Source organism: Netta rufina, assembly GCF_964035555.1.
Source record: "Netta rufina genome assembly, chromosome: 22".
Classification (NCBI taxonomy): domain Eukaryota; kingdom Metazoa; phylum Chordata; class Aves; order Anseriformes; family Anatidae; genus Netta; species Netta rufina.
The window spans coordinates 2,097,670-2,125,467 of record NC_140146.1 but is presented as its reverse complement, the minus strand read 5'-3'; the positions used below and the strand labels follow the sequence as shown (position 1 = coordinate 2,125,467).

General features: G+C 52.7%; 2 protein-coding genes across 2 annotated transcripts; both read left to right on the top strand.

Annotated features, from left to right (window-relative positions):
* Positions 1-4,114: 4,114 nt before the first annotated feature.
* Positions 4,115-14,854, top strand: LOC311217925 (protein-arginine deiminase type-2-like; the record flags this gene model as incomplete). Its single annotated transcript, XM_084300320.1, has 16 exons — positions 4,115-4,206; positions 5,632-5,815; positions 5,910-5,979; positions 6,106-6,167; positions 6,276-6,393; positions 6,969-7,094; positions 7,860-8,038; positions 8,209-8,312; positions 8,463-8,574; positions 8,641-8,748; positions 11,163-11,314; positions 11,582-11,726; positions 12,755-12,848; positions 13,767-13,852; positions 14,041-14,169; positions 14,621-14,854. 16 exons carry the CDS (start codon positions 4,115-4,117, stop codon positions 14,852-14,854), a joined length of 1,995 nt encoding a protein of 664 aa, XP_084156446.1.
* A 479-nt stretch (positions 14,855-15,333) lies between these two features.
* SDHB (succinate dehydrogenase complex iron sulfur subunit B) lies at positions 15,334-26,774 on the top strand. Its single transcript, XM_084300345.1, has 8 exons — positions 15,334-15,427; positions 16,278-16,405; positions 17,705-17,790; positions 19,849-19,985; positions 20,300-20,416; positions 22,660-22,761; positions 22,969-23,091; positions 25,050-26,774. The coding sequence occupies exons 1-8, from the start codon at positions 15,353-15,355 to the stop codon at positions 25,125-25,127; spliced, it is 846 nt and encodes a 281-aa protein (XP_084156471.1). The 5' UTR covers positions 15,334-15,352; the 3' UTR covers positions 25,128-26,774.
* Positions 26,775-27,798: the final 1,024 nt, after the last annotated feature.

Here is a 27,798-nt window from a genome sequence, read left to right as displayed (position 1 = left end):
ATTAAGGCTCCCTGTGCACAGTGGCTCAGAGAGGGGTGGGCGAATTCAGACCCCTCTGAGGGCACACGAACCCCCTGCACCTCTCCGTCAGATCGAATTGCACATTGGCGAGCGTGTTTTTGGGTGGCCTTGCTTCATTCCCCTCTCCCCCCGATGGGTCCTTTCAGGCCGTTTCCAGCCATGCTGGGGCAAGACCCGACCCCCAGAACACCACAACAGCCCCGACCCCACGGGGCTTCCCTTCTCACCCATCCTGCACCGCCACTCTGTCAAGGAAAGTTTGATAATCTCCCTAAGCCGGTAATTACACCTTATTTATTACTCTGCATGCGTAATTGCAGGCAGGAACTTTTAAGAGCCTTGTCAGCCTAATTACTTGCAACAGGGGAAGGCATCGAACCAGTTATCAAGTCCCGCTCCTGTTTGCATGAGGGTTTTTTGCTTCCTTCTGGTGCGGAGCCGTAATGCCGCACGGTGGAAGCATCCTGTGAGGTTGTGCTCGCGAGGCTGCTGAGGCTCTGCATCCCCTGTCCCAGCTGGTGAAGGGCAGGAGAATGGTTTGGACCAGAAAAAATGGTTTGAAAGCTGATAAAACCCAGCAGTACTCGATGATGCTGGCTCTGCAAACACCTTCGCCTGGGTGAGAAAGCAGCAAAAAGCCCCCTCCGTCCTTTCTTCTCCCCCAAAAGTGCCTGCCGCCTCGTAAAACATGGAGGCTTCATCCCTGGCAATCCCAAAGCAGAGCACCCCATAAAACTGCTTCTGCCCCCAGGCTGGAGCCGTGCACGCGCCCTGGGCTCACCCTGCCCACGCTCTCCCCCAGTTTTGCATTAAACGCACTGCCCTATAAATCCACGCCCGCGTGTCCCCCCCGGGGAGAGCAACGCGGCCGTGGGTCGGCGCGGCTTCGCCCGAGCTCCTTCATCCTCCTCACTGGGTTGGTTTTGCCTCCTCGAAGCTGGCTGCTTCTTCCAAAATAAAGGCAGCGACATGCCCCGGCAGCAGCGACAGCAGCGCCTCGTGCCTCCGCTCGGCCGGGCACCTGTTTGCACCTCCTCAATGCAAAAGGTCAGCTCGAAAGGACGCCACGGGGGGATATTTCATGCTTCCCTCCTACTCCTTGCAGTCACACACGTGCCTGCAGGAAGGGACTGCAAAGCACCCAGCCAGGGCGAAGCGCACATGAGAACCCTCACGGAGCAGCTCCTGGGGTTGTTCACGAGCTTCGGCTTGGCTATCTGTCCCCGTCCCCCCAAATTAGGGCAGGCACAGATCCATCAGCGGCGGGGAGGATTACGCAGAGCAGTTCCTAATCTGATTTTTAAAAACCAGAGAACTCCTTTGACCAGATTAACTATAGCTGCGAAACCACGAGCCTCCAGACATCAGCGTGTGCGCGTGCTTATATTTGCACACACGTCTCGTGATGGTTCACCGGGGCCGATCTCCCGCCTGATAGCACAGAGCAAAGCCTGCGTTGGGAATAGCGCTTCTGCCTCATGCAAAATCCCATCCTCGTGCTATGGACCGAGGTTTGTTTGGCAACTGGCTGAGTGAGTTTGAGCTTCCAGTGCCTCTTGTGCAATGGGGACAGGCAGGTCCTCGCGCTTGTCCCCACACAGGATGCGGGACTCCGTGAGTCTTCCAAAGGCTGCAGTAAGATTGCAAAGACCACAGCAGGCTTGCAATGAAGCCGCACAGCTTGCAAAGAACCCTAAAGCCTTCCAAAGACCCATGGAGACTTCCAAAGACTCTGCATGGTTTCCAAAGATCCCAAGAAAACTGCAAAAAACCCCTAAGGCTTTCAAGGACCCCCCAGAGACTTGCAAAGACCCCCAGAATATTTTGAGGATCCCCAAAGCCTTGCAAAGAACCCAGAAAACTTGCAAAGACTCCGCACAGTTTCCAAAGACTCCACACAGCTCGTAAAGACCACAGGAGGCTTTGAAAGATCCCACACAGCTTGCAAAGACCCCCAAAGCCTTGCAAAGACCGTGGGAACGTTGAAAAGACCCCAGAAGGCTTTCAAAGAATCCCAAAGCCTTGCAAAGACACTGCCCTGTTTTCAAAGACACCAGCAGGCTTGCAAAGACCCCCAAAGCCTAGTAAAGACCCTCCTTGAGTTCCAAAGACTCCAGAAAGCTTGGAAAGACCCCAGCCTCCTTCCAACTGATCCCTCAAAGACAAGAACCAGTGCGGCAGCATCCAAATCCCACTGGGAAATCAGCCCCTGCCTGCAACCCAGCCACCCTCCTCTCTTTTTGCCCCAGTCCAGGATTTTCCCCGCTTTGATGTTGCTGCAAGGTCCCACGGTGGTGTACCAAACCCAAGCCAGAGTCACCCAAGAAAAACCACGAGCGGCAAGGAATACTCCTGCTGACTTGAAAAACCTCAATCGATGGTGTGACCTTGGGAACCTTCTGCAAGATGGGAGGTGGTTGGGGTTGTTTTCTTCATAAGAAGGATTTCAGCAGCATTTCTTTTCCTTGCTGCCAAATGAAATACTAAATCCCCAAGTAAAGGAATTGGGAAGTGAAAATGGTATTAGAAAAGCTGCTTTGCTTGTTTTCTTCTGAAACAGGGATTTTACACCTGTGTCTCCAGCACAGGGTCCCAGGAGAGCACGAGGAGCCGAGGCCATCCCATCCCACTTGTTGCCTGCAGGGAAGGGACGCTTTGGGGGGAAAAAAAAGGAACGTCTTACATGGTGCAAAGCTGGCGAATGGAGCCTGCTTGTGCAAACACCGTGTGGCCTTGGTTTCTTTTTCCCAATTATTTCTCTTTCTGGTTCCTCTTTCACTGGTTTTTCTTACTGCTGGTGGTTTGAATAGACTGGAGTCGAAAGGATGAGGGTAAAACCACGACGCTTTTCAGAAGAGGGAGCCTCTTCCAGCTGCTGGCAGCTCAGCTCAGGTTGGGGAACCCAAACCAGGGGTCCCTCAATGCACCCCCCCAGGCTGGCTATGCACAGCAGCAGTGCTGCTCTGACCATGATAGCACAGCCTGACAGCAAAGTGTTTATAACTTCCTATACTCTTGGGAGAGAACATCTACAGCCTTTAATAAAATCTCCCTCTTGCCACAAACCTCATTTTTGCATGTGCAAAATGCCCCCTAACTGCCCTTTTTTCTGCCTTTTTTTGTGTGCATGTTCCCAATCTGCTCAGCAATACAAAGTCTTCACTCCTGTTTGCTCAGGTCACAGGGAAAAAAAAGAAAAAAGGGATCCGCTTCAGATGGGAAACTGGATTTGAGCTCATTTCCTCTGCCCTGGTCACGGAGAGAGGAGAAAGCTCAAAAGAAAAGCCCAAAAGGGATACAAACAGGGAAGATCAAACTGAACATTTCTGCTCCTCGCTCTTTAATTGCTTGCAGCAGGTTATTCCAAAATCTGGGGCAGAAGTTTGGTTTCCAACATGAATATTCAGCTCGGCGCTAATAAATAATGCAAACGCCCGCGTGGGCAGCGCTGGCTCCCGGTGCGCCTTGCCGTGGCGCCAAGTGGGGCGCCGGCTGTGCACAACCACCACGGCTTTCCCCATGCTGGCGTGCGTGGAGGCAAAGGGAAGCGAGCTGAAAGCAAGCAGGGAAGCAAAGAGCATCCTGCTCTAGCCCGAGGGTTGGGAAATTCAATTTGTTCCTCTCCAGGCAGGCAGAGGTTTTCCCTAGAGAGCAGAAAAGGGGCACAGGAGGAGGAGAGGGTTGCAAACGCCAGGGGAATCCAAAAGCACGGCAAAAAACACCTCCGAGGTTCTCTTGCATCCTCCTCCCCACCGAGCTGCTCATCACAGTCTGGGGAGATGCTGGAGGGAGTGGGGACGGGGACAGCTGGGGGAGCTGCATGCATGGGGCTGGCACAGGGTGGGCACCGGGCCAGCTGCCCTCCCTCTCCATCCCTTCCCTCCCTCCCGAGATCATTTTCCTGGGGCTTTGGAGGGTCCAATCCAACCGCCCCCTCCCTCCAAACCGGGGTGGGGGCACACAGTCATCATCACAGACTTTGCGAGCTCTGAAGGTGGGCTGATTTGCTGCGGGGCTGGCTGAGGAAGAGGAAGACGAGGGGAGGAAGAAGCTCCTGCAGCAGGCAGCGGGGTGTGCGCGTCCAGGCAGCGAGATGCTGGGGGAGCGCACGCTGCGGCTGCAGCACGGGAGCCGCATCCAGGCGCTGTGCGTGCTGGGCACCCACCTTGCTGTCGATGTCCACGGGTGAGTGGGATGTGAAACCCTACCTGCTCCTCAACCTATTTCTCCCCATGCACGTTTCCCGTCCCCGTTTTTCCTTCTGCTCCCCCAAAAAGCCCCAGCTCTAGGATTTGATGCAATTCATCGGCACAAATCCTCCCCGGGCTTTGCAAATCTGCACAAGTCCCGGGCAAGTTTGAAGCATCAGTTGCTGCATGACATACGTACCCCGGGTCTGCAAACGGGATGAGTCTGGTCCACCTGCGGTCAACAGATGCGGTGCTATTTCAGAAAATTGCTGGAGAACAGAGGGATGAGCAGGGACGGGGCATTTCGAGCAGGAGCCATGGGGACAGACGGCAAAGGAGGTGATGCAGCTGGGAGAGGGGAGGAAAGCAAGATCTGGTGATGATCCGTGTCCTCAGAAAGCCTGCAAGCCCCACAGTACCTCTAAAACAAGCCTAACGCTACCCTTTGAGATAATTGAAAGTAAAAAAAAAAAGGTTATGTGCTCTTTTCATGGTTCGTGCCAGTGCTCACCCAGCTGCTTTTGCAAATCTTGCCCTCTATACTCCAGCCAAACAGTTCATCTGGCTTCTCTCCGGGTCAAATCTCTTCCCAGTGGGATTCCCGAAGCCCAGAAACCAAACCAGTTTTGCATGCATAATTAAACAGAATTGAGCAATTTAAGAAATGCCCAGGCAGCATCAGGCAGACTCTCAGATTTCCTCTTCCCCCGATGCTCAGCAGTGCTGCCCTCACTCAGAAACCCAATAAATGATGCTGTAATGGTGATCCAGCATGGGCGCTCGGGTGTCAGTGCTCAAAGGGAGCCTGGATTTTGGGTGCTGTAAGCAACCCAAAAATAATAACCCTGGATAGATGGGGAAATTAGGGACAGGAGAGGCAAAGGGGATGCACAGAGCAGCTCAGAAAAAAGCACTTTGGACTGGGAGTGATGCTTTGGGATTAAATGATTGAATGATTGGGATTGAATGAAATAAAAAATGAGAGTTTCCCATGGTAAAATCCTCCAGCTCAGCTGGAATGCTGCTACACTGAGCTGGGAAATGCTGGGTTTGCCTCAGTTGGCAAATAACGCAGATTTCTCAGCTGAAGTGCAAACCAAGTTTGGTTCCAGTGGCACTGAATGCTTTGGCTGTAATTAGAGTTAACAGCAATCTGCACTGATTGCTACTAAATACACTCATTTGTCTACAAGAGCATGTTCTGTCTTAAAAAGAGAAAAAGAAAAAAGAGAAGAAAAAAAAAAAAAAAAAAAAAGGCACCTCAAACATTCCCAGGCCGTGAGGAAAGGTAGAAAAGAGGCAGCGGTGAGCACGGAGACGCCAGCCTGTGTTTTGGGTGGAGAGCCGAATCGTAATGGGAATTGGTGGTTTTTGGGTGCCGGATGCACAGACCTTGGAAAATAGAGCATGTTGCTTGCAGGGCGGCCCCAGCCGGGGCGGTCGCCTTTGGGGTGAAGCACACGGAGGGGGTGAGCGTGGAGGTGTTGGCGCGGGGCCGAGCCGAGGTGGGGCCAGCACCCAGCGGGACGCGGTGGCCGCTGGACGAGGGGACGGTCCTGAGGTTCAGCATGAGCCGGGCCAGCACCGAGGTCAACGATAACAAGGTAAAAATCGGGGTGCTGGGCACCGTGCCAGGCCCCCTCCTGGCTGGGGATGGAGGGCATCCTTCCCCAAGCAGGCAAATTTGGGTATTTCCAGGTAATCGTCAGCTTTTACGCAGAGGGAGGGCAGCCCATCGATCAAGCTGGGGTTTTCCTCACCGGCATCGGTGAGTAGGGAGGCTCCCGTGATGCAGCATCCCTCTGAGCAGGGGACAGCTTTGCCAGGTCGGGGGGGACACGTGCGCACACCCAACCCACCCTATCCCGGGCTGACAGTGGGGTTTGCCCTCCAGGACTCTCCCTGGATGTCGATGCGGATCGGGATGGCGTGGTGGAAAAGAACAACCCCAACAAGGTAACCCTGCCCCTTCCCTGCATGGGTAGTCCTTGGGCTTGCAGGAGGCCAGCGCATCCCAGCTGCTGCGTCCCCATCGCCTCGCTGAGCCCCAGCGTGGTGTTTCAGGCCAGCTGGACATGGGGACCCGAGGGACACGGGGCCATCCTGCTGGTCAGCTGCGACAGGGAGAGCCCCTTGAGTCCTGCGCCAGACTGCGATGACGAAAGGGTGTTCAGCAAAGAAGGTAATGCAGTCCCAAGCCCAGCTCCGCTTCAAAAAAATAAGCAAAAACGCTGTTATTCCCCCCTCTTTAATCTTTTCAGGCATGAAGGCTTGCTTGGGAATTGGCCGCTCTCTGCTCTGACTCAGCTGAGCTGCTGAGTAAGCTCCCCATGCGGGATCACGCTCCCGTCCTCGTATTTTGTTTTAATTATCGCCCCAAGGTCAAGCAGGGGCACAAAGCACAGCCAAAAAAACAGCGGAGGTGCCGCTGACGGCAGGGCTTGGCCGAGGGATGCTTGGGGCCAGGCGCACGGCCGGCAGCCAGGAATACCCGCCTGTTCCTGGAAAACCAAACCACGCCAAGCCAGTGCCCATCGGCTTTTTGAGGCCAGGGACCGGCTGTGCCAGGGGAAAAAAAAAAAAAAAAAAAAAAAGTTTCAAAGCACAAGCCACAAGCCTTGCTAGCAGGACCGCAGGCTGTTTTTCCAGCATGCATGCCAAGGCTGGTTACAGGGAAAGGGCACGCTGCTTGGCGCAGGGCAGGAGAGCACAGGCTGGCGGAGCTTGCACCCAGGTTTGTTCTCGCTCACACCCCAGATTTGCTGGATATGACTCGGATGGTGTTGAGGACTGAAGGGCCACAGCACCTGCCACGGGGGTATGAAATCGTGCTCTACGTTCCCGTCTCTGATGCCGACAAAGTTGGGGTCTTTCACGTGCAGAGTAAGTTCTTCTCCATCGCTGCCTCCTCCGCCCCTTCTCCCACTTCATGAGGCTTTTGTCATCTCAAGCTCTTGTCTTCCCATCCCGACCTCATCCTCTCCACGTTCCTCAAACTGTGCTTCTGAAGCACATTGTGCCCTCACCATCCCTTCCCCAAATTTTTCCAGCCTTAAGTCTTTTATCAGATGGTAAACTCGAGATGCGCAAGCAGAGGCGCAGCGTGGTGAAGCCATTTACCCAAGGTCATCCAGTAAAGCAGCAGCAAAAAATAAAAACAAACACAGGTGTCCTGACACCCTGATGCTTCCTGCACCAGGCAACATGCTCTAAGACACGTTTTCCCTTCCTTGTTCCCAGCTGTGGACACGGTGGTTTATTCCCTGGGACTCATCCAGCCCAGAAACGTGCCATTAAGCACATTTAAATGTGGGATTAAATCCATCAGCAGAGGGATTTGTGGCATTGCTACCCCATGGGAGGTCTGGGGGGCTTCCAGGGCAGAAACCTCATGGAAACGTCTTTGCAATGCTGGCTCCAGCCCAGAAAAGGCTCTCAGACGTTTTGCCCACCCGCCTTGTGCACAAATGTAAAATTGCAAGCACCTGAGCTGTGTTAGGGTCATTCTGCCAGATGAAGTTTCCTCCGCCAGCAGAGGAGAAGCTTTGGCACAGGGGGTGCTGGAAACACCTCGTGCACAAGCAGAGCGGGTTAGAAACCACCACAGCTTTTCGGAAATCACCCACCTTCTCCTTTCGGTCTCTGCAGACCCTTTCTTCGGGCAGCGCTACGTCCACGTGCTGGGTCGGAGGAAGCTGTGCCACACCGTGCAGCACGCTGGCGGGGCCGCCGAGCTCAACTTCTTCGTGGAGGGGCTGCGCTTTCCCGACGACTCCTTCCCCGGGCTGGTCTCCATCCACGTCAGCCTCCTGGAGACCCTGGCTGAGGTCGGGGGCTCTGGGGAAGGGGGCAGAGGGAAGGCTGCAACAGCCCAAGGTTACAGGGATGGGGAATAGACCATTAGCTTACCCCCAAAAATGATTTCAGGGTAGGGTATTTGGGGCGATAGGGGTAAATGGGGAGTGGGAGGGCCCTGATTTCTGCTCGCCTCCCCCAGGGCATCCCCCACACGCCGATTTTCACCGACACAGTGGTGTTCAGGGTGGCACCGTGGATTGTGACCCCCAGCACGCTGGCACCGGTGAACGTCTTCGTCTGCAGGTAAGGGCCGAGGGACGAGACCTCCACGGCCAAATCGGCACTGGCCCCATGGGGTCACCGAGCCAGGGGGCAGATGGACAGAGTGCCAGGGCCAGACACCCGTCCCCCAGCAGCCCTCCATCCCTTCCCTCCCACCACCCGCTCCCCCAGCATGAAGGACAACTACCTCTTCATCAAGGAGGTGAAGAACCTCGTCAACAAGGCCGGCTGCGACCTGAAGGTTTGCTTCGGCTACATCAACCGCGGGGACCGCTGGATGCAGGTAGGTGGGCACCGGGCTGGGGGGGCACAGCCTGCCCTCCCTGATGGGCTTTTCTCCCTGCTTTAGGATGAGATTGAGTTCGGCTACACCCAGGCACCCCAGAAAAGTTTCCCGGTGGTGCTGGACTCCCCGCAGGTCAGAGGGATGGAGCGAGCCCCCATCAAGGAGCTGCTGGTAAGAGCAGGGCAGTCGCTGGCGTTGCCCTAGGAGCAGGGTTTGTGCTTGACCTCTTACCCCAAATGCATTATAACAAATCGGCTGAAAGACAGGAGTACAGCACTGCTTCGTCCCTCTGCATGGAGAAACCACCCCGACACCAACAGCCTCACCCCTGAGCACGGATCAGGGACAGGTCCGTGCCCCGCTGCCAGGGAAGCCCCCACCTTGGAGGCATAGGGGGAGCTCGGACCCTGAGAGCAGCGGGCTCCAGGCAAGGGGTGCATTCCTTCACCCCAAATAGCTGAGCAGCCACAGAATCATTCAGGCTGGAAAAGACCTTCAGGACCATCACATCCAGCCACCGACCTGTCCTAGCAAGCCCCACCACGAAACCACATCCCAGCTCTTAAGTTTTCCAATTGCGAAACGAGGAGTCTCAGCGGGCTGGTTTCTCCTTTCCTCCTCTGCACATGTAGCTATGCCTCAGCGCTCGAGCAGAAGAGGAAAGGAAGGTGTGAGAGGAGTCGATTTACTTGCTCGAAAGACTGCAAGACACAGGCGGCTGCCAAAATCCTCCCCACAGGGCTTGGCTGCCAAGGCGAAGGGCAGGGCACGCGAAGCAAGCTGCTGGGAGAGCAGTGACCCCGACCAGGGCATTTCAGGAGAGTCCCGCAAAGACAAGTGTGGAAAAAATGACGTTTTGAATGATCCCTTTGAGATCTGACCATGCAGGAAGGGCAGGACAGCCCTGGGGAGCCACCAAACCCTGCCCCGTACGCCCAGCCCTGCTCTGCTCCCCAGCAGTATTTTGGCAGCTCACTTATTTTTTTATTTTTTTATTTTTTTTGCTGCATGCCAGTTTGGGGAAGGTTCCTCACTTTAAAAAAGCATTGAAACACACCATTCCTCATGCCAGCAGTGCATGCAGTCCCGGATTTATCGGGCAGGACGGGAGTGCTGTGCTGATCCACTCCTTTGCGAATAAGCTGAGCTCCTACCAGCCCTCCTTAGGAATTGCTTTGCTTCGTATTCAGAGGAGCAGTTTCGGCCTCTGGAGCTGCTAACATGCTATACACCAATTTCTGCTTTCAAGCCTTCCCTAATCCCCAGCCCTATCTTTCCAGTCTCATTTTCCAGCTAGGACCACGCAGCCAAAGGCAGAGCAGGTCCTCCTCCTGCCCAGCCAAGCCCTAAGCCCCCAGGACCCTGCACCAGGGAAAAAGGAAACCACGGGGAATTAGCCCCTCAAAATCCATCTGGAACTGATAGGGCTCGGATGCTGCCCACAAACCTGGGATGAACCAGTGCTCAGACAGCTGAGCCTCCGCTGGCCCTGCTGTTTATTAAATTGAAATGGGTAGGGGCAGGTGTTTCGCGTTCAATCCCTACTGCAGCTCCCGGCTTCTCCGAACACCCTTGATTTTTTTAATTTGATTTTTCTAAGCACCTCCTAGATCGCTTTTCCCCACTTTTTTCACACTTTTGGGTCTTCTTGCCTGTTTTTCCCAAACCGTACATTTTTGCCTGTAACCGCGTCCCACCTCCCTGCTGCGTTTCTGTCCCCCTGGGGCAACACCGAGGGCTTTGCACCCGCGTGCAGCCGAGGCAGGAGGATCAGTGCAGGTTGGGTGCGGACAGGGCAGCACGTCGAGGACGTATCCACTTACTGCAAACACCGCCGTGCCCGCCCGAGTGAATTGGGAGACAGCTTGCAGGAAACCTGTCTTAACTGAAGCACCCCCATGGTTTACCCCCGAGGAAACCCGACACTAATAAGTGATTGAGGTTTAATGAAAAACAACAGGTATCGGATTGTGGCTGAGGGGCTGTGCAGGAACTGAGCTCCAAACCCACAGCGACTTGAAACAGAGAGCAAGGACAAGCAGGATTTGTGTCCCTAGCGCCTTTTTCACCTTGTTTTTAGCATTACAATCTCTCGCTCGGCACATCCCAGACATGGCACCAAGGGTTAATCTCCCAACACCTCAAATCCCAGATATATTCAGTCCTGAAAATCAGGCTTAGATGGGATTTAAGCGAAGCCCAGCCCTTCAGGTGGTTCTTATGCCTGGGGGGGATTTACCCTCGAGGGCCACAGCTCATCCCGCTCCACTCCAGCCATCCAGAAACTCTGCTTCGGGGCTGCCCCAGAAACTAATTAGCTTAACGTGGACACTTAAAAAGCAGCTGCGAGATAGCAGAGATCACTCCTGGACTCCATACTCCAACTCTGCTTCTGGCACTCGCCATTTATTGCTGAGCCCAGATGCCCCGGAGACTTTCATCTTCCTGCTTTGCCTTTAGGGCTGCCTCTTCCTCTTCCCCCATCCTTGCTATTTTTACCCACCAGAGCAGGTCCAGGCCCAGCGGGAGGAATAAGGGCACGGATGGACTCACGGCAACACTCACAGCCGTTTCTCTTTTTGCAGGGCCCTGATTTCGGCTACGTGAGCAGAGAGCCCCTCTTTGAGGCCATCTCCAGCCTCGACTCCTTTGGCAACCTGGAGGTCAGCCCTCCCGTCACCGTGGCGGGGAAGGAGTTCCCCCTGGGGAGGATCCTCATCGGCAGCAGCTTCCCCACGTAAGAGACGGGAAAAGCACACATTGGGGATGCAAAAGAACCACGGGTGCCCCTAAATACCACCAAAACTCACATTAAGCACCTTCATTAGCCAAATTTTGTCCTTTCTATGGAGTGGGTGCACCCAACCCCATTGCTCCATCTCCGCCTTCTCATTTCCTCCCTCCCTCCTTTCCTCCACCCTGGCTGCAATCTATGTGCATGCATATGGGGATGGATAAAAATTTACTCCTCTTATACCCCTCTCGGGGGTTGTTTTGCCCCCAGACCCGCAGGGAGGAGGATGACCAGAGTAGTGCGGGATTTCCTCTTTGCCCAGCAAGTGCAGGCTCCCGTGGAGCTCTACTCTGACTGGCTGGCCACGGGGCACGTCAACGAGTTTGTCACTTTTGTGCCCAGCCCCGACACAAAGGTACCCTGAAACCTTCTGCTGCTCTGTGGTTTCTCTTTGGGGAAGCTAATCCCTTTGGGTCAGCTCTAGGGAAAATCCCAAAGCTCATTTCCTTGACAGCCCCAGCTGGTGCTTGCTTGGCTTCTCTCCCATGCCCCTAGAAGTGCTCTGAATGCAGGAAGGGATTTTCTTAGCTGTTGTCAACCCCAAGAGGTCGGGGAAAAGGTGCCTGCAAAGGGAGACTCATATGAGCTGGCCAGGGCTCGCTGCTGCTCAGCATCTCCCAGATGGGCTGGAAACAGGGGGAAAAAAGACACAGGAAAGAGCTAGCCTCTGAGAAACAGACTGTTCCCTCTGGGGAAAACCCTTGGCAGGATGGTTCAGAAAAGGAGTCATTATGCACACACACACACACCAGGAACCCTCCTTTTGCCTTCATCTAGGTTGTGCTAAGCCCCTGTAGAAGAGATCACCAAGACCAGAGCAAGCTGGGACACCCACAGGGTTCAGAATATATATTCATGATTCCCCCAGTGGCATGGGAACAGCTTAATGCTGCTTTTTCTGCCTGCTCGTGAGGCATCAGAGCACTTGCTCCATCCTCCCTGGCTTCCCCCTGCCTTGTGACACCCGCCTGGAGACAAAAAAAAATCCACACAGAGGTTGAAATACCAACACAGCCAGCAGCAGCACTCCCCCTGCCCTCCCCAGGGATCACGCACCCCACCAGGGGGGTGGGCAGGATTGGACCCCGCTGCATCCAGGCTGCAGTTGCCCCCCTGCCCCATCCCTTCTGCCTGGGGCAGCCCCAGCAGCATTTGACCCCTTGGGTTAGGTATTTCCCTTCAACACCAGTAGTAAATCACCCTCCTTCAGGTGTATTTTATTAGCACTGCATTAAATACCTCTATGTTTAAGAATATAACCTCAACTTCTTCGCAAAGGACCAGAAACAAACCTCCAAGGGCAGCTTCCCTGGGGAGGGGTATGAATGCAATGGTTTTGGATAAGCCCCTTTCAGTGACTGTTCTCCCTCCCACCTGTCCCAGAGATTTCGGATGCTGATGGCCAGCCCCACGGCGTGCTACAAGCTCTTTCGGGAGAAGCAGAAGGAGGGCCAGGGCGAAGCCACCATGTTCAAAGGCAAGGGGGCAGCAGGCAACCCAGGGGGAATTGTGCAAATCCCACTGGGGTGGGTGGAAGCGTGCTGATCCCTGTCCCTAAAATAAAGGCTGAGCTTTGATGTAGGGTGAGGCAGCCTGAGGGCGGCAGCACCCGACATGCCTGGAGTGACATGCGGGTGTTGGGGGCACAGGGAAGGGGACATTTTCCCAAACCGTTGCCCTTCAAGGCTGGCAAGAGGGACTGGCATGCTTGTCCTTGGGCAGGATGCCTGCCCACCCTCGAGCCCTATTTTGGGAAAGTGAGTGGGATGTGAGGGATAAGGCCCTCTGCCCGGAGGAGATGCTGGTGGGGTGGGATGGAGCATCTCTGTAAATACCAGCTCCAGTGGAGAGTGACACAACTGGGGGTCTCACGTCACCCCAATGACATTTCAGTCACTCTGGACTGGTAGCCAGTTTGGGCAGCCTCTGACTGAGGTTTTGTTTGGGATAATACTCATCTGTCTGCAATTAAGTCAGGAAAGGACATCCATGCCACCACAGGGCCCTCTGGGACTATGCTATCTGCCTAGGAGCCGAACGTCCCAAAACAAGAGGTGGCTTCTGTGGAGGGGATACCTCTCATCTTATGGAGCTGGGAATTGGGATAGCATAGAAACTGTTATCCTATTAGCTCTATCATCAGGAGGATGGATGATACAAACTTTCCAATGCTCTCCAGGTCAGGTGAAGATATTGTGAAAAAGGCAAAGCTTTCCCTCTTGCTTGGTTTCCCAGTAAGCTAAGAAATGGGATTCCCAGCAGCCTCAACCTCAAGCCAAAACCTTAATCCAAGCTCGGCAAATTGGGATTTTGGGGAACTTTTCCATATCTGTGCCACATCTTAAGCCAGGCTTCTGCAGGCATCCATTTCACCCATCGGGGTTTGCATTTGTAGGATATTCGGGGACGGACACAAAACGAGTGACAATTAACAAGGTCCTTTCCAACAACATTATGGTGCAGCAGAATCAGTACGTTCAGGTAACAGCTGATATTTCTGATGATAACCAATATTTCTTGTGATAACAGCCCCAGGGTGTCATGAACTTTCAAAGGAGGTATTGCATTTTGGCATGTTCTCCTCCTGCATGAGAGTGTCCACAGGGCCACTTGGGGGAACCTTGTTTGCCTGCCTGTCCCCCCAGTCCCTTCTTCTCCTCTCCTTCTAGCGCTGCATTGACTGGAACAGGGACATCCTCAAGAAGGAGCTGGGTTTGACGGAGGAGGACATCATCGACCTGCCAGCACTCTTCAAGCTTGACAAGCAAGGCAAGGCCATGCCGTACTTCCCCAACATGGTGAGAGGTGTCCCTGCTCCTCGCGTTCTCTCCAGTCAGTGGCTGTGTGTTTTGAGATGTGGAGAGGAAAAATAGCTAAGCCCATGACCATGATCCTCCCATCCTTAAGGATGTCCAAAAAAGCATAGTGCTTTCCTGCCCAGAAAGGGAAAATACCTCCATCCGGGCTCTGCAGGTTGACTACCGTTAGCTGTAACCTTGTGTCTCTGATGCATGTTGCTCATGGTTGGGTTAACCTGAACAGCTTTGAGGTGAAAACCTTTCAAAGTGGTGAAATGGCAAGGTTTAAATATATAAAAAAATAAGGGAAACAGTGCTGGATCTCCTGAAGGGAAGCTACAGAAAGTAACAGCCATAACTCAATTTTGGGAGGATCACCAACTGTTTTCCTTTGGCTTCTCAGCTGGGGATGCTGCTGGGTACCCCTAACGCCCCCCGTGTCACCCCACAGGTCCCCATGATCATCCTGGCCAAGGACCTGGGCATCCCCAAGCCCTTCGGCCCAGTGCTGGGTGGCGAATGCTGCCTGGAGCACCATGTCCGAGGCCTCCTGGAGCCACTGGGGCTGCGGTGCCACTTCCTCGAGGACGTCGCCTCGTACCACGGGAGGCTCGGGGAGGTGCGCTGCGGCACCAACGTCCAGCGCCGGCCCTTTGCCTTCTGCTGGTGGCACGCCACACCATAGCCGTGCCACCACCTCCCCGGCCCGTGGCCGCCTTTTTTGGCGTGTGTTGTTTGCACTTCAGTTAACTAATAAATTTGCTGTGGGAAACGAGGTGGAGCGTGACAAAACGGCGGGGATAAGGGCGAGAGAAGCAGAGGAGGGCGCTCAGGGGGATGCTGGGGCGGGGGCGCCATTTTGGCACCCACCATTTTGCCTGGCCCAGTGCTGAGGCTTTGAAAAAAAAAAAAAAAGAAAGAAAGAAAAAAAAAAGAATAAGGGTGGGGATTCAGCACGAGGAGTGCCGCGTCCTGCTGTGCCAATCCCCAAAAAGGGGGGGACGGGCAGCGCTAGCCCCTTGTGCCACAGAGCAACGCCACACTCAACATGGCGCCTCCCCGCGCCCGCCGCCACACCCAAGATGGCGGCCAGCACTACCCCTCCCGCCTCCCTTCTTCTCTTTGTCGGCCTGGGCGGCTCCTTCCGCTTCCGGGCTGGGGGGCGGAAGTGCGCAGCGCCAAGATGGCGGCGGCCGTGGTGGGAGTCTCCTTGAGGCGCGGCGTCCCCGCGCGGCTCCTGCGGGCTGGGCCCAGGCCGGTGAGGGCCCGGAGCCTCCCCGGGGCTGCGGGGAGACGGGCGGCGGGGCCTGGAAGCTGGGAGGGGCCTCGGGGTGCGGGGAGGGAGATGGGGAGGGAGCGGGAGGGCGTTGATGGGGGCCGGGGGGAGCTGGAGGGCAGGAGGGGGGCGGAGGGGTCTGGGGGGGGCGTGGAGGGGGAAGGGAGGGTCTGGGGGGGGCAGAAAGGGGCGTGGGGGGGTTGGAGGGGGGCTGAAAGGGTCTGGGGGGCAGCAGGAGGGGGGGAAGAGGGGTTTGGGGGGAAGCTGGGGGGCTGGAGGGGGGTGCAGGTGCAGCAAAGGATGGGAATGGGGCTCGGGGCAGGTAGGAGCAGGGGGAGGGGATCTGGGTGCTGGGGAGGGGCTGGGGGTGAAGAGGGCTGGGAGAGGGGCTGGGGAGGGTTCTAAGGGGGAGGCGGGGGCTGAGGGACACAGGGGGTCCAGGAGGGGATAGTAAAGGGCTGGGCACGGGGATAGGAACAGTAAAGACACAGCCTGTGGGGTGAGCTGGGGCAGGGGGCCTGCAGGGGAGAGGGGCTCCCAGGGGAGCACTGGGAGAAGGGGGCCCTCCGTCCAGGGCAGGGGAGGGCCACGGCTGTCAGTGCAGCTGTGCCCCCTGGTTCTTGTAAGAGGAGAGAGCCCCAGGACAGAGTAGTGCCAAGGTGCGCCGCCCTGGCAGATCCTTGGAAGGGTTTTCTGCACGCGTGCCCAAATGCAAAGCCAGCGATGGATCCTGCATCTCTCGCCCCGAAGCGCACAGCCTGGAGACGTTTTGTTGCCGGCTAAAAGCCGCCCAGAGGGACCTAAGGGCCCTTCTGCTGCTGTTCACATGCAGATCTGTCGGGGAGCACAGACAGCTGCTGCGGCCGCGCCACGCATCAAGAAGTTTTCCATCTACAGATGGGATCCCGATAAGCCTGGGGACAAGCCCCGCATGCAGACGTACGAGGTGGATTTGAATAAGTGAGTGCACCTGATTAGGGAGAGGGCTGCTCAGCTTCCCCGGCAGGGAGGTGCACCGGGGCCGCGTGTGCACGCACGTTATCTGACAGGCGATAACGCAGGGTGCTGGAGAGGGTTCCGAGTTGACAGCTGAAGGTGTCAGAAGTCTCATTAGGCCTCAGGGATCGTTAAAACCACGTTAGAGCAGTCAGGGAGGCAGCGCCTCAGCCGTGTTACGCAGCACATCAACATGGGAGAGGCCCGGTGTTATTTCTTGATAAATCTTGCTGTGAGCAGGTGGGATTGCTGCCACTCCCTCACCCCGTGGTGACAGCTGTGACAAATACAAGTGTCCCCTGAATGCCAGCGTCTCAGCAGCTGTCAGCAATACAATGGTCACTTCGTTTTGTGACTCTGTGAGGTTTCACCTGGGTCCCTGATTGATGTTGAAGACCTCGGTGAATTCATGGCTGTAATGAGCTATATTTATAGGGCAAATCTGGGGGCATGTTCCAAAAGGAAGCAGTTTTAAGCACGGCTCATAGTCCCAGACCTTGGAGATAAGGTGGAAGTTTTATTGTCTCACTTAATTGCTTCTAGTCAGCTGCTCGTATTGAGCTTCCGGCTTGCACACTGGGGTAGCTACACCAAGGAAGCTCGCATTTCTCCGTGATCCCGCAGGAGGGTACAGGCTGCCCTGTGGTGTAGAAACCTTGGCAGGGGCACACATGCCTTGACTTCCTTCAGCTGCTGCCGTGCTCCTGCCGGAGGAATTCACCTCGGGCCCTTCCTGAAGCGTTCAGATTCAGAGCCACGCAGCGCTGCTGAAGCACCACGTGACAGCGAAATCGAACTTTGCTGCTTTGACTTGCACCAGTTAATAATTTCTGGGTGTTGCCTGCCGTCTATAACATTACTGAAGTTTTGTTTGCTTTTGCGTGCAGCATTGCCTCTTGTGAGTAATGAGGACAGGCAGACTTGTCAAAACCTGACTTAAGAGGCGAGAAGGGGTAGAGCTGCACGTTGTTTCCAGTTGTGCTGTCTGAACCCTCTCCAGCTGAGCCAAATCTTCTGGGCATCAGCGAAATAAATGGTTCCTGTCCCACTCTGACCCTGGGGTGAGCCGCTGTGCCGAGGAGGGTGGGTTGTGCTGCTGATCAAGCGATCTCTATCTTGTTGCCTGGGATTGGCAAAACAAAGTGTATATTTAACTGTATCTGAGATGAAAGTCCTTTTAGGTGGCTCTGAGTTGGTGCTAGAGATAAAGCAGTGAGGCTGGGGGAAATTATACAGCTTCACTGAGTTTGTTTTCTGCTATAGATGTGGGCCCATGGTACTCGATGCTCTGATCAAGATTAAAAACGAGTTGGACTCCACTCTGACCTTCCGCAGGTCATGCAGGGAAGGTAAGGAAGATGTTTAAGACTGCTAAACTGACTGTTTTGTCCAAATAAAAGCTAATGCTGACGGTGTGTGTGTGACTGGTGGAAAACTTCGGGGCAGACCGCAGCGTACCACTCTTCTCTTCCAGATGTTGCCCATGAAATCCCTCAGTGAATCAAGCAGGGAAGGTAGAGCTCGTGTTCGCAGGGTGTAATCACACAACGCCGAGCTGCAAGCAGTGTGCTCAGACAGCCCCAGTCATTCCTGTTTCTGTCCTAATCTTGTTCATCTTGCTGCCCTCCAGTGACAGACTGCGTAGGGAAGTTTGGCAAGAGAGGTTACAGCAGCAGAACTGGGGGGGAAAAACGTGGCAAACGGGAGTGAAATGTAAGGGGCTGCTTCGCGTGGTGCTGCTGAGGAAATAAGTAGGGGTGGAACTGGAAGAGTGTGAATGACTTCTAGGAATAGCTTCAGGAATCTTTTTTGGCCCTTTGACTAAGCTGAACGATTGAGGAAAAGGCCATCTGGTGGTTTTCCACAGCAGAGTTCCCGGCTGGTTCTCAGGCAGGTACAAATCAGCGTATTTGTTTAACTGCACTCAAACTCACCAGTCCGGGTGACGTTCTACCCTGGGGAGAAAAAATCCTAATTCGTGGGTAAGGTTGGTATGCTGAGCTTAAGATGATTGTGGAAACGCAGGAAGGGAGGATGCCTTTATGGAACGACTTTTGATTTAATGGGGTGGGTTTGCAAGTACTGGAAACTTAGGTCTAATTCTCTGATGCCTACAGATATCTTGACACAGATCTAAGTGAAAAGCATCCCTCAGTGCAGCCGTTTCCTGTAGAATCTGCATAGCAGGCAGAGGAATTTTGTCCAGTGTGGTTGTTCTCAGTGTCTGATGTTTAGATAGCAGACACGGTTCCTGAGCAGCTGGACATAATTGCACTGAATAGTTTTCTTTGAGAATCTGAAGACAGATTTTTCAAGCTGGGCTGGTTTGGTCTTCTCCTTTTCTGCCATACAGGGGAAAAAAAAAAATCTGATCACGTGTTTGTGTTGCTTGCTCATGGGCCCATGTCTGCAGTCTCCAGTTGTCTTGGTTTTGTCTCAGGTTGACTGAGAAATGCTCGTAACCGTTTCTCTCATGGTGGGAACAGCCTTGTTCGATTGCCAGTCTTTGCCTGGCAGTGAGGGCCAGGTGCCATGGAGGACTGGCTCGCTCAGCGCGAGGAGCGGTGGCGTTTCCCTGACTCACGTCAATTGATGCGTGTCAAATCCTCTGAAATTAGTTACGCCCTTCAGCACTTGTTGTCTTTCGATTGCAATGTCTTAGGCATCGGTCTGATTTGGATGCCAGAGCTAGCTCCTGACCTGAGCAGGATCTGTGACAGTTCTGCAGTGTTTTTTCTTGTGAACCTTGCCCTTTCCTGGGCTACATCTGTTCCTTGTATTACCGGGCGATCACGAGCAGTGTCACTTAATCCATTTGTTGAGCTATTTATATGCTGTTTGTTGTGTGAGTGTCCTCTCACCTTTAGGAGTTAATGAAAGCAGTGTATGGCACGACTACAGCCTGCTACAGAAAGAATCTTCTGCCTTGGGAACTTATTTTTGTGCTCCTGACCTTTAGGGATGCTTTTGACCATAACTGTGGGGCTGGTGGGGGACGCATCTGCCTCCTGTGTTACAGTCCCAGCGTTAGCTGCCCCGCGTCAGGCCCACATTTCGAACTTGGGAGCAAAGCTGAATGTTTTCCCCACCCCAAGTAGCACGTACAGCTAATGCGTGATGTGAAGTGGTGAACTGTCTGAACCACTTGTTTTGCTGTGGAAGGAAGCTCAACACTGAGAACGTGTTTAGGCATTAATGAAAGCGACTCCAGCATTTGTTCTGTGTTTGAATAGCAACGTGTTTGGCTCAGTGGCAACTTCTGGCGTTTTCCTTGTCACGTAGAGAGTTCCTTAACGACAACAGAATGGAAGACAAGCCAGGGGCAGGTTTGGGGCCAAGAGGATCTTTCTCAATCGGGGTAAAAGAGTAAATAAACATCTAATGCTTTGTTCTGTTCTCCCACTCAGGCATCTGTGGCTCTTGTGCTATGAACATCGCTGGCGGAAACACCCTGGCCTGCACCAAAAGGATTGACCCTGATCTGGGCAAGATCACTAAAATCTACCCTCTCCCCCACATGTACGTGGTGAAGGATCTTGTTCCGGTGAGTATCTGCCCTCTTCAGCTTGTGACCAAGAGTGACACCATCCCAGGCGGCGTGGGGTTTGGGTTGGATTAGGAGGGATAATGTTGGGAGATGGTAGCAAGATCACATCCCACAACTCACGTCTTAACTCCTGCTGATGCTCTCTGGCTTGGGTGAGTCTGCTTACCAGCGGTGACTAAATCTTGCCTCGTTAGGAGGAATGCGGCAGGTTGAGGTACAAAACACCTTCTGTTTGAATGATAGCAGAAGTTTGGTCTCTCAGACATCAATCCCACTTAATAAATGTGATCTTTTTGCCTTTTGGCTTCTAGGACTTGAGTAACTTCTATGCACAGTATAAATCCATTGAGCCTTACCTGAAGAAGAAGGATGAGTCGAAACAGGGCAAGGAGCAGTACCTGCAGTCCATAGAAGACCGTCAGAAACTGGTTACCCTTCTTTTCTACCATTGAAATCCCTTCCAGATAAGAGCAGGGTTAAATGTAGTACAGTAGTTTCTAGTTCCTTTAATGACAAAGCTGTCAGGTACAAAGCCTGATGTGGGTGGAATGTGGTCCCTGAAATGCAGTGTCATGGCATGTCTGCATTGCTAGGGGTAACATTTGCTAATGAAATGCAGAACACAGTTGTGCTGAGGACTCTGACCTCATTTCCACTGTCTGTGCCGCGAAACTTGTGTGTTTGTAAAAACATTGTGATGGGTAGAGACTTGTAATATTCCAGCGGAGATCAGACGCTGCAGCTGATGCCAGGATGTAGGCTGTCAAGCTCAGCGCTGTCTGCGTTACCTAGCTGCAGCATGCTAAGCAGTGCTGTCTTGTCATTACTTGCTGGGTTTTACAGCCCTGAAACTAATGGCAAAAGCTAAACCTGCTCAGATGTAGAGACATGCATGATATTGGTGAGAGTCTTTGGATGTCTGTCCTGAGCGCTGCGTTATTTTCAGGGGTGTTCTGGGAACTTGGTGTTCTTGGTTCAAAGCTTCTGCACAAAGCTGAGGGGGGTCTAAGGAACCATCTGAAGAGGTGGGAGGGGATAGTATTTTAAAAAGAGCTTATAGTGCAGGTAAGTTATTGTCTGGATTACCTTGGCTGCTGCAGGAAGTATTGTTAAATCAGCCATTTCTCTTCTGTCTCCGGCCTGTCTTGATGGATCCTTCGCTCGGCAGTTTGAAGCTCAGCCTGTCAGTGCTCTGCTGTGATCATTGCTGCAGCGCTGCCACTGAGGAGGCTCAGAGTGGGCAGGCAGTGTAGATTTTGGCAAGTGGTAAAAGGGGTGAATATAAGCAACAGAGAGGAAGGCTGATTGAAGGGGATTTAATGGAAACACATGAGCTGCAGCCTAACTCTCTGCAGTGATGTTTTAAAATTTCCCATTCTGTGTGTTTGCTGTGAAGTTAGCATCCGATGAATAGACTTGTCATGTGCCCAGAACATCAGTAGCAGCATGCAACTACTGCTGTGAAGTCTTAACAACCACAGGATTTTAGTTTCAAATAGCTTCTATCCAAGGGCAGCACTTAGTTTTTCTGCACTGCTTCCTAATGTTATCTGATGGCATATGTAAGGACTAAAGGGATTCTCCCACGCTTTTTATAAAGCAGCATCTTTGAAGTCACCTTCTCATTGAAGGAGAAATAAGCAAACCTACGAGTAGCTGCAAGAGCTGTCTGTGAATCTTTCTGACCACTAGTAAAGTTGATGTTTCTCATCATTTAACTTCCTCTTGCTTTGGGAATAGCTTGTGTGCTCAAGAAGCTGTTGGACACAAAGGCAACCAAAAAACTCTCACGTTGTTCTTCAAATCATCAACAGTTTGTGATGTTACAATTAAAAATGAGACAAATTTAGAGCAAAAGGTAACTGTGACTTAACTAGTTTGGGCAAGTCCCTAAGTATACTGGAGCAGTCCTTACAATGCAGTAGATTTGCTACAAGTTCCCAGGAGCTTTGTGTGTCTTTTTAAACTAAGTGAGACTCTTATCCTAAAAAAACAACTTTCAGATACATAGTTTAAGCCAGACTGGACTCTTCTAGGTTGGGGAATTGGTTGAGATAAGATTTGGGAGACTTTTCTGCCCCGTGGTACTTCCATGTACATCTACCTTTCATTTCGTCAGTACCCAAAATAAAAAGGCCTTCAGCCCTGTAGAAAGCACACGATGGCCAAAGGCTCACTCCATTCCCCTTCTGTAAGTGACTGGGGATCCCCTCAACATACATGCAAAGTGATGAGCTCGTCACTTCTCCCCTGGGCTCCTGGGTGGATTTTGCTTGTGTAACGTGGCCTGGAATTGCTAATTGGTTGTGCGTGTGTTCTGTTCTTTGCCACTCATTGGGACAGGCTGGAAGCAAGGCAAATCGGTCGATTTCCACTTCTTTCCTCAGTTTTTACTTTTTTCTCTGATTATCACAAAAAAATACATATTGTAGGGGCCAAGGGGGAGGATTGTGTGCCTCTTGTTTCAAAGGACCCATGTGTAGGTTTTGCTTTCTGCCAGCAGCAGTTCTTCAGCGTAAGGCTTTCAGAGTCACAGGATAGCATTGGGCCACTAGAGAGGAAAGTGGTGAGGGAAGCACGTGCTTGTGTAAATCCCCTCTTTAAAAACAAAAAAAGGCTTCATCGTGTTTTTTCTGGAGTGGTTTGACTGTGGTCTTTCATCTGTGTGCAGGACGGACTCTACGAGTGCATCCTGTGTGCCTGCTGCAGCACCAGCTGTCCCAGTTACTGGTGGAACGGGGACAAGTACTTGGGTCCTGCAGTACTGATGCAGGTAAGGACAGTGCCTCTGCATCCCATGGGACTGCTGAGGGACTCCTCAGCTAAAAGCCCTACAAATATCTGCAAGCACAAGTGGGACAGCATGACGTAGTCCCCATCTTGGACCAAAATTCCTGGGTTAGGTGTGGCTTTTAAAATATCACACTGATTACTTCACCTTGAAGAATCATTTGGTGTGTCAAATGACACTGACTTTCAGGCCTATCGCTGGATGATTGACTCCAGGGATGACTACACAGAGGAACGCCTGGCACAACTTCAAGACCCGTTTTCTCTCTACCGTTGTCACACTATCATGAATTGCACAAGAACTTGCCCAAAGGTATGTGTTCTTCTAGCATATGTCCATTCGGGGATTGCTGGCTTATTTCCAAGCACCCTGTTTCAAACTGGTAGGAAAATGCCCCCTTTTTGTTTTCCTTGAGCTCTCCTTTGGCTTGTGTGTTTCTTTCACCTTTTGAAACTGAGTTCTCAGCCGTTGTGCTTGTGACAGTGACTGTACAAGAGGATGTGGCAAAGTTTTTGTTAGACTTCACAGGAACATCTCTGTTTCCAAGATTGTAAGATTGTGACCGTAACGTGATTATGTAAGGGACGCTGCCAGGAATGGTATAGGGAAGATTGTCCTCTGTGGAGTCTGATCAGTGCTGTTAGCCTTGTGAGGAATATGCTTAACCCCAGCACGGTGCTAGCTTACACTCCAACAGCAGCAGCACTTCCCTGATGTATTGTGCAACTTGCGTAACACAGAAGATTATGGAAAGTTTTCAGCGCCTTTGGGGGATGTGTTTTATGCTGACATCCTGCTGTAAGGGCTTTTCCCAGAAAGTCTGTTCTGTCTAGTATTTCAGTCGAGAACTGAGCAGCCTTTCCCAAATCAGAGTGTGCTTCTTCCTCATCTTGCAATGACTTTGGGCCTGTGGTTAGGCAGATAATCAAGTTTCATTTTCCTGCTAGCCATGTTATATTCTAGTCAGATGTTGCTTGCACCTAGTGGTAAAGCAAAATTCTTCTCAAGCTGTGAAGTAATATGAAGACAAATGCTTGAGTGGATCACGGATGTGGAAAAATAAGGTGCTTGAGATCTGGACTGATGAGTGTTTGTCAGGAGCACTGCCTGCTGCTTCTGTGTATTTAACGTGATTCACTGACTACCGATAATCCCCCTTTTGTCTAGGGTGGCTTATTGTGATCTGGTGTCAGACATAGTTCAGATAAAGGTGAAGGTTCAATCTGAAGATCTGGCTGTACCTAGTGTAGGGAAATAGCACAGTGGGGCTTGGTCTGTCAATTAAGAGATACGTCTATGGTTAATAACACGTTTCCCCTCACAAGCTGTAATCCTGGCTGTTGTCTTGATCAGCTCCGTACGACTGTGTGGTGAGCTGTGCACCAGGGTAATTTCCTGTTCATGCTTTGTCTCGTAGTGCTGCTGCTGTCCCTGCAACGATATGGCAGGGTAGTTGTGATCCCCCACTCTCATTTTGAGATTAGGCATGCTTGGTTTGCTAGCACTGCCGCAGGATTAGGGGCCTCTGTGACATGTTTCACAGAAAAACTTTTTTTTGGAAGACACGGTTGCCTTTTGCACAAGGAACATTTTTATCTTGTGACTTGGTATTCTTGCCCACTTCCCCTAGTGTCCTCAAATACACAGGTTTTTTTTGTTTCAGGTTGGGAAAAAAAACAAACGCACTTCTTGTGCTATCACTGTCAAGCAGTTTCCTGCCACCAGAAGTCATCTCACAATAAATACCCTTAGAAGTCCTGAATTCAGTCCTGCTTGAACTTCAGAGTTCCTATCACTCAGCCACTTACTCTTCTCTCTGATCCTTGCAGTGCTGACTAAAACCAGTCCTCTATAGTCAAAAGAGCATTTTTCTTCAAGCGCTTCTGGCTCAGCCTCCAGGTGGAGGAGGTGTGCTCCAAGCTGTGCCCGCTCCCAGCTGGAGCAGTGCCAGTCTGACCCCGGGCTGGATGCTCTTCCCTTGTGCATCGAGGCTGGATTGCAGCGAACCTGCATCAGCACACCTTATCCCAGGGGGCTCCGCGTGCTGCAGTGCCCAGCCTGCCCTCAGTATCCTGTACGCTGCCAGCGCTTGAAGTGCAATGCTGGGCTGGGCTCCAGCTTTAAAAAATGGTTGCTGAGCACCTCCTCTGTCAGCTGTTTTTATGAGTAGCGGTGTAGCTGTGAGTTTATGGTGACTTGGGTTGAAGCAAGGTGAGGGAGGATACTCTAACTTGCTGATTTCTAAACTCACCAGAACTTTCTCTTTTTAGGGTTTGAACCCTGGCAAAGCAATTGCTGAGATCAAGAAGATGATGGCAACTTACAAAGAGAAGGCAGCCGCTGCGTAATGCTGTTTCCTAACTGGAAGTGTAACACGGACATGCTTTACCTGAAAGTAATTTATACCTGGTTGAGCAAGAGAAGTCTCCAGTGGGAATTTTTGATGTTTTTTCCATAGGCTTGCATGTACAATAAATACTGTAAAGAAAAAATAAGAGTTGCTGCTCTACTAACAATGCTGAACCAGTGCCTCTGCCTCTTGGACAAGTGGGTAAGCCTGTAGTTGAGAGTCCTAGACCTTTCTGGTTTGCAGTTCTGAGTGTATCAGAGGATGGGGTCACCTCAGGTTCTGCTGTGGGATGGAATTTAGAAAGTGGCCCCACAGCAGAGATGAATGGAGACATTTCTGTAATGGGCTTCATCCAATATGAAGTGTTGAACTTCAGAGGGAACACAGTGTTCAGGGAGGCCCATAAGCAGTGAGTGTTGTGGTGATGAGCAAGGAGAAAACAATGGCAGTGGCTGGGAAAGAGGGGAGCTGTTGTAAGAATCTCACTGTTCTGAAGTGTACTGGGGCTCCTTGATATGAAGCAAAGCAAGGCCCTGGTGCTCAGAGTGTGCAAATATGTGGCAAAATACTGGTGGCAGTGGCAACTGCCACTGGGAAGGTCTTTGTGTCCTTCCTGAGGTTCCTTACAGCACTGCTGTTGCAGGGGGGAATCCCAGTGAAGTCAGTGGAAATGAGCTGTCTTGACATGGCCCTGCTGAGAAGCTTATTTTTTTCTAAGTCCTAAAATAGCTAAGATTTATCAGAGCATGAAATGGTGTTGATGCTTTCTCCTTCCTCCGCTTTAGCACAAGTGGTTTTAAGCTCCAGATTTCTCAAGCTTGAGGTACCCAGGGTAGGGTGTTACTTCATGCAGCCTTTTGCAGTCTTAGTGCTGTGCATGTTAGGGGGAAAAAGAATTTTTGAGTTGGATTTACCCTGATGTGGAGAGCCCAGTCCAGAGCCCTAGCTTTGATGAAAAGCCCGGCCGTTAACTTTCAGAGAAATGTTCTCTAAATACCAACTGTGGGTAATCCTGACATCCTGATAAGAATGATAGAGACTGGGAGGGGTGGTGAGATGGGAAGGGCTTTCTGTTTCACTGCTTAACAGATCTTTGCCTAGATGAGTAAAGTTCTCTAGAAGTGTCATGATGGTTCACTGCTGCTGAGGCGTGGTCTGGTAACAGCTAGTGAGCAGAAACAGGTACAGGGGTGGTGTAAAAATGCTGCTCTGTACAGCTCTGGAAAGGCTTACCCACAAAATGATTTCCTTTTCCTTATGTTTCTGCCTGCAGTACATGTAAAAAAGCCTTGTGGGTTTCTTAAAAAGCCAGGCTGATCTTTCAATACTCACTTGCACAATTACAGAACTTTTCTCTTGGAGCTACACATCAGTGTTCCTGAGATCTGATGTGACACAGAGTCCCATAGGTCACACTTTTAACACCTACTAGTTATGTCTGACAGGCTGCCTTTCCTTGTCCCTGTTTCCCCTCCCTTCTGCGCCTTGGGTGAGCTGTGGTTAAGGTTGGGTAAGAACCGGTGCTGTACGCAAGTCCCTGCTGCGGGGCTGTGTTGTTATCACTTCCATGACACAGATGTTTGTCTGCTTTGCATCTCGGTGCTTCAAAATGTCAACTTGAAGCCAGGGCATTGCCTGGAACAACTTGAATAAAAAAAAAAAAAAAAAAGCTTTGCAACCAGCTTCCACTGGGAGGCCAAAGGGCTCCTCTCCCCATGTGTCCTTCTCTTCAGTTACATGGGTTTGGAATACAAATAAACCGGGTTTTGCTTTGTTTTGGTTAGAAGTTACACAATTTTGCAGTGGGTGGGGACCTAAGAGCCCAGACTTCAGCAGGTGCAGCCTGCTGGGAGGGCAGATGTAGGGCTGCTTCCCCTACCTGAGGAAATTTTGGGGTTACTGGCTTCAGCATCCCCATCCCTGGAGCCTTCCCTGAGGGATGCTTGCTGCAGGGGGGGGGTGCAGAGCCTGGTGTGGGCTGGGGGGACACAAAGCCTTTTGGGGACACAAAGCCCAGTGCGTTTCCTCACAAGATGTGGGGACACAAAGCCTTTTGGGGACACAGCCTCGTGTGTTTCCTCACACGCCCCTTCGGGGGCAGACCCCATGCATTACGCTGTGGGGTCACACCGCTCCCCCAACCCCTCCTGGAGCCACGCCGGGCTCTCGAACCCCTTTCGGGGACAACCCCGGGGCCATCTCCTCGCTGAGGGAGAGGACTACAACTCCCGGCAGCCCCCGCGCGCCGCCGCCATTGCGCCGCCACCGCCTCCCGGTGCGCGTGGGGCCGCGGCCCCGGGGCGGCCGCCTCAGCCGGGGCCCGCCATGAGCTCAGGTCAGCGGGGGGGGGGGGGGGGGGGGAGCGTGAGGTGGGTCCGCGTCGCGCGTGGGGGCCGCGACGCCCAGAGTGGGGCCCGGGGTTGTGCCGGGCACAGGGACACAGGGACGGGAACAGCTTCAGGGATGCTGAGCGTGGAGCCAGGGAGCAGGAGGGGAGGCAGAAACCCCCCCCTTGTGGGCTCAGCCCCGGCTCCGTGTCGGGGGCAGGTGCCGGGTCCCACCGGGGGCAGCCCCTTGGCTTGTGCCCGCCTCGTCCTGCAGCCTTCAGGGTCAAACCTCGGCTTATTTTTTTTAATTTTTTTTTTTTTACCCAATCTGGGAGGGGAGAA